Genomic DNA, 11230 nt, shown 5'->3' on the forward strand with positions numbered 1-11230 from the left:
TGTCTCACATACCAAAACAGATCTTCTTTTCCTTAAACCTGTTTTGTGCACAACATATATAGAACTGAAAGCGATTTACCATGAAGATTAAATTTAAGTTAATTCTAAAACTTTTATTACCAAAAACTGAAATCCCACTAAATCCGATGTAGGATATCTCTGATGCACCGTATAAAGCTGCTCAAGTTGATCGGGTCTAAGGGGTTTGATGGGTATGAACAAAATTGCTATTTTCCCCTAGAAAATAAATCCCTGAAAATCTACTTTTAAGACCAAATCCCCCGCTGCTCTTCACACCCAAAACTAACAACTGTCCTCAGGCCACCCACTGCAGCCCTGGCTTTAACAGCGCTACGGCTAATGCTGCTACACTTTACAGGCTACAGACACACAACAGGCCAAAGAAAGCCTTCATTTTATAACTCTGTTTACTTTGCACATGTGTTAAAGTTACTAGCAGAAAACGTCAAAGATTTTCCAGGTATTGAAAACACGTGGTTCGAATACTTCCCAAAGGCTGCATTCATACAGGAAACCAGCGAGGTACTTATAGAGGGCTGAAAATCTCATGCTCACTTAACACTGGCTCGACTCCAGGTTTTAACCCACTCTGCTGCGTATGTGTGACTAGGGATTTGTGCAGTAGCAACTTAACCCACTGTAATGTCTTTTTAAAGTGGACAAGCTTAAAAACAGATAACCCCTTTACCCTGGGTGGCCCTCATGCTGCGACATATGCACTGTAAGAAAGCTAAAACAGAGGAAAAGTTTGTTTAATCTACAAAGCTGCTCGGTGTCCCCAATCCTGATAGTACTAGTTTTTAAACACAGACAGACATGCACACAAAGATAGCTGACTCTAATCTTTCAGCTCTTAATATGTCGAAGCAGAAATGTCCTAATCCTGAAGCTATACTAATGGAGATGTAGACCAACTACTTGTTTCAAAGAGACGATTGTGTGGGTGAGAGGTGAAATTTCAAAATCAATAGGTCACTTAAAAAAATTGTCCTTGTTGTGTCCTCAGTCTTTTAACATTTTTGACAAATGTCTTTTTCTAAAGGGGAGTATTGGCTGTGTCCACTTAAATCATGGTAACTACATTTGTGGATTTCAGTTAGAGTATTAAATTGCACATAAGGCTAATTTAATTTCAATTGAATCCAGACCCCCTTACAATTGTTAATGATCAGCTAGTGTTTTTTATTTTTTATTTTTTATTGAGAGGTATACAGCCAAATCTCATTAACAATCAGTAAAAGCAGGTGGTTTGGATGAATAAATGTTATTATTTTTGTTTTAAATGACACAATTAAACGTCTGTCCTGTTTATATCCATGGAATTATTGAAATCTATATTCATTTGTTTTAGTAACAAAACATTAAATCGAATCAAAACTTATGATTAACATGAAGAAAAATAAGCTCTGGTGTATTACTGACCACAAAATCAACAAATCACATCTGCCCTGGCATCTGTAAATCCCACAGATTAGCAGGTAGAAGATTTAGCCTAAAGTATGAAAGAGATTGACCCACATGTTAGTGAACTGCAAAACTGTCAGTGCATTATTTGACTAAATTATTTAAGTCACAGAAATGGCTGAAACAAGCTTGGCAAGTGTAAGTGGTGCATGTCTAAACATCCATATGAAAGTAAAATGCTTCATTACTCCCAGCACTAAGGCCTGTGCTCAGTAATTATTTAGCCATATAGCCCCCTTTGCGTGAGAGGAAAGATTTGGGGTAGTAGAACCAGCTTTTCTGTCGCAAAAGGGAATTCTTGGGGGGGGTGCTGATTGCTGTGTTAATCTGCAGTTTTCTGGTATGCTACCTCTTGCTGTGATGCATTTGTGGAGCTCTGGGTTTGCATAGGAGGTGGTCTCTATGTACAGTGTCCTCCTTATCACACATCTGTTGGGCATCACAGCTTATATGTCGATATTTGATTCAATGAAGGATCGGAAAGGGGGTCTCTTGTACTGCCATATGCTAGAGCCCAAACGCAGGGTAATCTATGATGGGACTGGATTTAGTAGGAATCACAAGAAGGTTGTTTCTTCTGGCATAAAGGCAGGTTAAGGGGCTTTCAGGGGATGAGAATGTCTTTCCAGAGATCTTGATCGATAAGCCACGTTATAAACCAAGCAAGTTGACTCTCATGGCTTTAAAAGGTCAAAATGCATTTCAAGATAGTTGGTTGACTTTACTGTATGAATATGTCATAAAGCTATATCTAATTGTGATTGCTCTTAAACATATTGCAGTTTTATTTATATTTTGTATTCATTTTTCTAATTTAAGATTCAATTTAAACTTATCAAGAAAGAACACTGAATTATGAAATACTAAACTAATAGAAGAATCTCACTGAATATGTTTGTAATGTAAAGGGTTTGTAAGACTCTATTGGACATCAGACTAGTTGAAATTGTGAATTGATTGGAATTGCTATATTTCACATTCATAATGGTCAATATAGATAAACCAATTTACATTTATGCAGCCTAATATAATATAATATAATACCATATCATAATCTCAAAACCTACAGTGTTTTGATGCACTCTTATGTTGACATTCGCATGCCTATATTTTGAAGAGGTTTACACTTTAAACCTCAGCTTTATTAACACTGTTCCCAGGTGCGCTGAATAGAAGTATATAAAATAATATGACAGGTGACATTGTTGAAGCATTATTTCCTGTCAGGCATGTTGGAAGGATCCTGCAGGCTTCATTTTGACTGACAGAAACACCAATGAATGTAATACTGTGTAGCCTCGATATTCTCTGATACCAACACAGGACAAATATTTAGCTTGGGAGCAATTTCCGACTCTGGTGCAGGTGCTGGTACACAGGCAACACAAATGAGGGACTTGGAGAGGCTGACAGACTGCAAACATCAGCAGAAAGATGACATGAAGGATTGGCGGACAAAATCAGAGGCAGTTACTTCAAGAGTGTGTGGATAGGAAGATTTGTTGTCAGGGTCTGTGGAATCTCTGGGTATTTCTATAAGCGCCTGTGAAATATAAGGAGTTTGCCAGAACAAGCCATTCCCTCAGCAACCCTTGATCGGAAATCAAGAAACCTTGTAGTCTGAGGAAGGCGAGTCTCTTCATAGTAAGTTCATTAAAGTGTTTGTATCTGATTTTTTCAGTTGAGCAAAATGCAAATTTCCTGATGAATTCTGATAAAGAGAGCACACAGTGGTCTCATTTTTACCCTAAGAGCTGCTTTTACTATATGTTTTGAAGAAGATAGAAGGTATAGCACAAGTAACCTGGTGGTAACTCAAGTTTTAGTCAAAACAAGATGCAGGCCTATAAGAAAAATATCTATAGATTCAAAGAGTAAAATGAAGCAGGACAGGAAACTAAATATTGGCCTGCACATTTTAGGTGAGAACAAGATGGAAGCCAGAGAGTTGTCCAATTCCATTCACTCTGATGCCAATATACACAACCCAGCTACCTCACTCTTTCATAAACAAACTATTTCCTGTCTGTTTCAAGCCGGCTTCTTGCTTTTCCAGGTGTGTTACCAAACACACTCCTGGGCTTAATAGCCTTCCTGACTCCTCCCGAAATGCTTCTGATTTCATTTGCCATTCTGTTCGTACACCATCTGCTCTGTGTCCCACGTTTTAAGAGACTCCCTTCTCGACAGCTCTAGGCAATAATTCCAGGCAAAAACGCTAACTCCATTTCCAACAAACAGTGCCTGCAAACTGTGTTCTTTCCCACAGATGCACACTAGCATGGTACCATGGTGATGTGAACATGCCGGTAAGACTCCCCAGAATGTCTCTTAATCAGATCCATATGTAGGCAAGTTGTCTTCTTACAACAGCAGGCTGATCCTAGTACAATGATGAGCCAACATTGTCTCGTGGAATAACGCACTACACATCCTCTAATGTTGTACCACAAGCACATAATCTTGGCAGAAAAAAAAATTCTGAATATGTTCCAAATCACTTTTTAAGCCTCTTTTAACGCACAGGCAACCAGAGGGGTCAGGTGGGTAAATTTTAACACGTTTTCCATGTCAACATGGAGATAGTAGGGGTTTTGTCTAAAGTGGTGCCTACAAGATTGAACAAATTACAGCCAGGTGTTTCAATATAACACGAGAAGTAGGCTATGTTCCACAAGAGGTTTCCAAAGTCTAGACTTCACTAGGCTATTTTCTACAGTGTTTTATTGAGAAACCAGAGTAAACCAAGAGTAATCAGACTATATTAAGACTTAGCTAGGTCTTAACAAAGGCACTATGTTTGTTTTCTGATGGAGGGACCATCACCTCATGAAAAGGCTTGAAATGTTCCAAGTATAGTATATTCAGTTATTCAATTACAGGTAGTTTTATAGTTGAAAAAAAGAGTCTCATTTCAATATAGAATATACTGTTTCGGATCCCCAACCAATATACAAATACATAGTGTCCCTTTAACAAAATATAAACCACAAAATCAACAAAACAGACCAGAGTATTTGCATGAAAGTCTATGTATGACCATGTCCATATGCATTTATTCATCACTATCGTTATGGAGAGAGTCACACTAAGGGCAAACCACGGGGTTAGCAGTCAGGGGTTAGCAGTCAGGGGTTAGCAGTCAAAGGTTAATGGCCGTGGGCCACGAGGGCAATAAAAATGTGGCTTTGTAGCTGAATGAGTATTTTATTGTTTTCTAGTCAGGTTTCAACTTTTATAGAATTAGATAAGATATACACCTACAAGATTGAGTTGGTACCACTAATTTGGTGAACATTTTTGTCATTGAAATAGTAGGCTATATGGGAGGCACAATAAATCATTATCAAATCATAATCGCAAAGGCTAAAATCTTAGAAATACCACAGTTTTCCCACAAACAACCAAATATTCTGTCTTATTTTGCATAAAAACAGCTACGCCTGTAGTTTAGATCTGCACAAACATTACCTGAAATATAATTCTTGTATTAGTTTGTCAGTTCATATCAGTCTTTTTGTCAGTTTGTCACACCTGCTTGTCAGATATCACAAATATCACATATTTGATATTTTTCACAAATCATTCAGTCCTAATATATGGCATCTATCCACCAGCTGTAAAGTATATAAGTACAGTATTCTGTTTTGTATGAAAAGATAACAAAGCAATACGTAAACCTAAACAAAATGAAGCATAACTTCACATCAGTGCTGTTCTTTTCAAAATTCCATCAATCATACCTAAAAACATGATTGGCATTTCAGTGAACACCTAAACTTAAGTAACCATGTCATTCCTTTGGATCAATAAACCAATATAGACAGAAACCTAATTAGCTGACTCAGTGTTTTCATTCAGATCTTCACATTATGAAACTATAGCCCATTCAAATTCATACATTTTAACATAGCAGACTATATCGTGAACTCAGTACTGTCGAGTCATTTAGCACCAACCACTTTACCTCCCAGCTCTTCCCAAGTGACTGTCTGGTGTCCACCCACGCACCCATCCTGTCACCACAACAAAGAGCGAATTGTAATCACTCTAAACGTCCTCCTATACCAACTAATCCCTGTCGCATTTACCGCAGCAAAGACCAGAGAAGAAATTACCCAGAACGCCTTCAGCTTTTCCAAAACGCCACCTCAGCTCAGGTTTCATGCCTGCCAGTGAGAAAGGTGATATCAAATAATTACACAACAATTAGATGTCTATAAGGTTGGAGGAGGGTAATTAGGTAAATGGCTTTGGATGTAAGGTGAATATAAAGGTACAGGTGCTATTCAAGGCACACAATAAAGCTAGTCAGATAGAAAGTGCTTGATTTCAAAGATTGGTGAGAAAGGGATTTCACTTTTCCCATAGTCACACAAAAGCAAAATTGCTGATTGACATTGAGTGTGAGGTTGTGTCAGAATCAGAATAAGTTTTATATGCATCTTGAGACTTCCAGTATAAAGTTAAGCAGAGCTAAGAGTTGAGTGAGCTTTATGTAGAAAGGCGAAACACCCAAATGAACCAAAACAAAAATGGCGACGCTGACAGACGTACATCAGCCTATATTAGTGAAATATGGACTATTTTGTTTGTGAAAACGTGCAGAAGGTAAGTATTTCTATATGTGTGGACAGGAAAGATGTCTGTGCTTTTCTCTCAACTGGATTTTTAAAAAATTTGATTTTTCAGCTTTGGCTATTGTGATGCTTCGACCACTCAGATTCAAATATTCATGATGTTCTGCATTTTCTGATCGCTTTTAGTGAGAGTTCATCCTCAAATGTGTAGAACTCAGTTTTGCGTGCACATATCAGTCTGGCAAGAGACAGGTCAAGGGACTACCCCATTCACTTTCTATGAAATAAATGTAGATCTTGCACTGTCTCAGCACTCCTACACAATGCCAGTGTGGTAGAAGTTTTCTTTTTCATCATATCCACAATGGAAAGGAGCAAAAGGGTGATAGAAGTGACACTTTGTGACAAGAATTTTTTAACCTAATTTTATTGGAAGGTGAAATTGATTTACTGAAGCAGCTTGACATTCAATGGGCTGTTCAAAGAATGGCCGTGCTTTTGGCATATAGATCAGTCATGTGCTTTTTAAAGCACACTATGTAACCTTTCTGGTGGAGGGGGACGAAACCAGGTCCAGGTTTTTAGAAATTGAAACACCTTTAATTCAACAGATACAAGAGGTGGCATACACTCCAGTAGAAAGGTTGCATAGTGCACCTTTAATATATTTATTCAAATTAATAACTTTTTTCACACTTGCTTAAAGTAAATGGGACACACATATGATTAAGACAAGAAAATATGAAAATATGAGCCAACTCCCTCCAAAAACCTGCAATTAAACAAAATATGGCCCAAATTTGTATTTTTCTAGCACCCGAGTGGATAATAATAGTTGCAAACAGTACATGTCTTTCAACTTTTCGTTGACTTTAAACAAAAGCTAAATGCATGACTCAGTGTACATATATGCATTAACTAATTCTGTCTCGCAGAACACAAGAAAAGCCTAGTGTTTCGTGGCCGCCTTCCAGACGTCCAATGAAGCGCTCACTGCTCCTGTGTTCTTTCCACTTCTCCATCCAGCTATAGAACGAAAGACGCTAAAAATAGGCATGACTAATAAAAACACTTTGCATTTTACGCCTGTTGCTGATTTTCTGCCATTCTCTGAGGTCGGGACTTGTCTGCTCTGTGGCATGTAAACTGTGCTGGGACGCGCCAAGTATGAGCTGCAAACACAATTTAATGAGTGCCATACCAATGCAGTGCGACAGAGTGTGCGGTTGGATTCGAAGGTGTAGTGTAGAATTAATGGGCCCTATGCGATTAAGGTTATTCTCGGACAAAGGTGCTTTTCCACCATTCTGAGTCTACTGAGTTTTGGTGGGTTTGACATGGGAATATTTTTACATATACTCATTCACACTCACTAAGCAGGAGTTTGCACATTGCAGGCAGTATAAGACAGAAGTAGTAGTAATGCATGATATGAGAAAAATATGGTCTTTGATCCTAACTGTACTGAATATTTAATATTCATATTTTGACAGTTTGACATCATTCCAGTTATTACATTAAAATCCATTCAATTAAAACAAATATTAAGCGTGTTTACAAGTTATACTGGTTCAAAAATAGCCTAGGCTTAGGCCAGGCTTCCTGAAGACTGAGAATAATGGTGGCTTAGACCAGACTTTTTGACAATACAATTTAACTTTAGGCACTGTAACTGTGGAACTGTGTGACCAAATTCCACTCACTAGAAGAATGAATGTTTTTCAAGATATTTTAGCAATTAAAACTGGCACATTATGGGCAAAGCACCTCCACAGAGACAAATAGGTATTCTCCACCAGAAAATGTATAGTGCACCTTTAAAGTTATAGAAGGACTGTCAGTTCCAATAATGTTTAAAAGTATGTAGTATTATGAAATCTCTACTGTTCTAGTTAGTGCACTGACACACAACTAATTCCAATAGGCTCTCAATGTGCACTGAGCCAGGCATGTATACATGACTAATACATTTTGTCCATGCGTGAAGATAGTACATGCATTCGGAGCACACAGAGGCACTTTGCAGTTACAACGTACATCTTGTCTCTGAATACGATGAAAAGCAATGAGGTGAATGATCACTCAGACTCGGTTAAATCTGCTCCTCTGGGTTGTTACTTTGACTGATTTAAATGTGTGGATATGTGCCTACTTATCGAGGTGTGCTTGTGTCAAGTATGTTAAGAGAGGTGTTATATGCATGAGTGTCAGCAAGCAATCAGAGAGCACAATTATATGCACATTTACGGTAAGTTATTTTAATTCCTCACACCATTATAAAAGCACTACAGATATACTGATATAGCGCTCATCTGTGCTCCTTTTCTATCCTGTCACATGACCTACACACTGACCGGCAGTATCCTGTCACTGGCCCTATCCCGTGGCACTGCACTTGTATTCAATGAAGCAGGGATCTGAAAACATACTTTACTGTTAGACTATATCAGTGTTAGCAAAGTGAAACCTATAGCAATGACCAAATTTGACTTCCTCTGACTACACAATCACACATACTTGCACTATTTCAAAGGTCAGTAGGACAGCAAAATATAACCACTAAAAAGGTTAAGGAAAATGACATGTTTTTATGCAAAGATTGAGATTTAGTTCTGAGGAAGTCAGAAGAGGAACTTGAGGTGAGGGTCTTCTAGGCTTCAGTGAATATAGTTTAACAGACAAGCGGTTATCAGATAATGGCCACTTGTTGTTTACACTGTACTGGCTTCAAGGCTTAGGGGGTGGTTTGCATTATCAGTTCTTTCAACTTACAACAAATAAGTTTGACCACCATAAATGACAGATAAGGCACTCTGCAGCTGGCATGGGTTCCCTAATCCTACATGTACTACTACAGTCAACATTCAGCATTACCATGAACAAAATCCACAATACCAGTTAGTTAAACATTTGTCCACACTACTAACCTACATGTTTTGTTTTTTTTCTTGGTTCCTTGCCTTGTTGTATCCTATCAGACTTGGTATTGCGTTACTCAGTTCCTGTTTTTGTGTGTGTGTGTGTGTGTGTGTGTGTGTGTGTGTGTGTGTGTGTGTGTGTGGGGGTGTGTGTGTGTGTGTATGTGTGTGAAAAGTATTTGGTTAATATATGGTGTGTCCCACATAAATTACCACTAGTTATCTTATCTTATCCACGTGGAGCCTTCTGTTCAAACTCTTCAAATAGACTGGGGCACCAACTTTGGAGTCAGGCAGCCAGGTAATAAATTGTTGATAAGAAGTGCCAACAAAATGCTTCAGAATGGAGAGGTATGCATACAAATGGTACAGTGTGTCTTCTAGATAATGCAATAATAACAAATTAATAACAGCTGCGGTGCTTTTCACTAGAGGTGTGTGAAAACCACAGACATTGATACCTCCAGCTTCTGACTCACACGTCCATCAATTCGCTCTCTCCACCCATCCTCCTGCTTATAGTGCCACATCTCACAAGTACCAATAACCTACAGATGAAGGTGAGGAGCGAAACATCCTTACCATGATTGTCTTCGTCCATTTTGATTATAGCAGTGACAGAAACAGGACGTGTCCGTTTAAAACCACGCTCCAAAGCTTTTTACGCGAGGTGTTTTGGATGATTTTCCTCCCCTCGGTACCGGTGTGCAGCTCTTGACAGGATGTGCTCAAGTAGACCGGTGGGCGGATGTCAGTGTCAAAAAATGAAAATAAAATATGGTTAAAATAGTTCTTGAGATAAATGTGTGTCTGAGGTGAGTGTGAGAGAGGATAAGAGCTTGTTCTCTCTCTTCTGTGCGCCTCTGCTCCATCCTCCGCCGCTCTGTCTGCATTCAACACTCGCTACGCTGCAAACGAGGGGCGACGTCACCAAGCCCCGCCCACAACACAACATCCCCCACAACACCTACACCCGGGGACGCGCACGTGGCGGAGGGGGGGGGGGCGCGCGCACGTGGGGCTGATGACCGTTAACCTTCAAGTTTATTAAGTGTTGTCAAGGGAACGCGCGCGCCGTGTCCGAGTAAATCACTATTGGCCCGTTTACGCAACAGCACGCAGCCCCAATACAAAGATGTCTACGTCCAAAATAATGTCATATGCTGTCTGATGAGTCAAAGTGCAAGTCTGTTCAAAAATACTAGTGGTCTTGAGTTGTTGTCAAGTAACCACCAGCTAAGCCAGGGTGTACTGATACTTATGAAAGAGGAAGTGCTTCAGTGGCTTTTAAAGTTGACTACTGTAATATAAGATGAAATACACCACACATAATTCGCCTAGATACGTTTACAAGGATAACAAACAGAATAGGCCTGTTTTATGTGTTTTATTTATTCATTCACAGTGCAAACAAACTTGTTGCCATTATTATACAGGCTTACTATGACTGCAATTTAGCATTAACTTTTATTTTACACTGTTATAATCTAGGGTGATTTTTTAAATTAAAAACTGGGACACACCCAAGTTGGATGGTTGGTTTAAATAAAGTTGTGAAATGAGCGTGTAACATTGTACATTCTTGACTCACATATGGATTAGTTTATAATCTGAGGGACTTCTGTCAGTGCCTTATGATCATTTTAAAGCACAGTTTTCTGTATTTTAGCTAAACAAATGACAATATATTCCCCTCTTTACTTTTGGGATTAGATTGGCCAAAAAGGGAGATATCTGTGACATTTCTTGTATAAAACTTGGACAAATCTGAGTTTTGGAGGAATCTACTGAAACAGGGGACACAGGGCTCAAACTGGGACTGTTCCGAGTAAGTAGGGACGTCTGGTCACCCTATTGTAAAATTGACAAGAGTTAGTCACAAAACAGTGAGTGAATGTATGATTTCTTTTAAATGTTAGTATTATATAATGAAAAGGGTTGTTTTAAGGTCATTGCCCTATATCAATAGCATTCCCCATGACATTATGCCTAAGTAACTGGTCACTTCTCATCACTTTAATTTCCCTTTGAGTTATATCTTTCACAGCTACCTCATACCCGTTACTATAGTGATAATGAAATGAGGTTATCTTCGAGAATTGCTCCTCAGATAAATAAACCACTGGATTGGTCCCGTCTTGTCCCTACCCTGTGTGACTCATGTTTGCTTGTATCTGACGGGAATGCACAGGCCACAGCCGACTGACCCACTGCAGGATCCAGCATGCGATCCAGTCCAGGAAGGGA

At 39.0% G+C, this 11230-nt stretch overlaps 1 protein-coding gene across 1 annotated transcript in view; it reads right to left on the bottom strand.

The window, feature by feature from the left end:
* LOC117387744 (cytohesin-3) overlaps positions 1–9892 on the bottom strand; it is a 30673-nt gene extending 20781 nt beyond the window's left edge. Inside the window, exon 1 of the mRNA XM_033985291.2 lies at positions 9566–9892. Within this exon, the coding sequence (XP_033841182.1) occupies positions 9566–9584 (19 nt within the window). The 5' untranslated portion in view covers positions 9585–9892. The remainder of the gene's footprint in view (positions 1–9565) is intronic.
* Positions 9893–11230: the final 1338 nt, after the last annotated feature.

Source organism: Periophthalmus magnuspinnatus, chromosome 19 (genome assembly GCF_009829125.3).
Source record: "Periophthalmus magnuspinnatus isolate fPerMag1 chromosome 19, fPerMag1.2.pri, whole genome shotgun sequence".
NCBI classification, from domain to species: domain Eukaryota; kingdom Metazoa; phylum Chordata; class Actinopteri; order Gobiiformes; family Gobiidae; genus Periophthalmus; species Periophthalmus magnuspinnatus.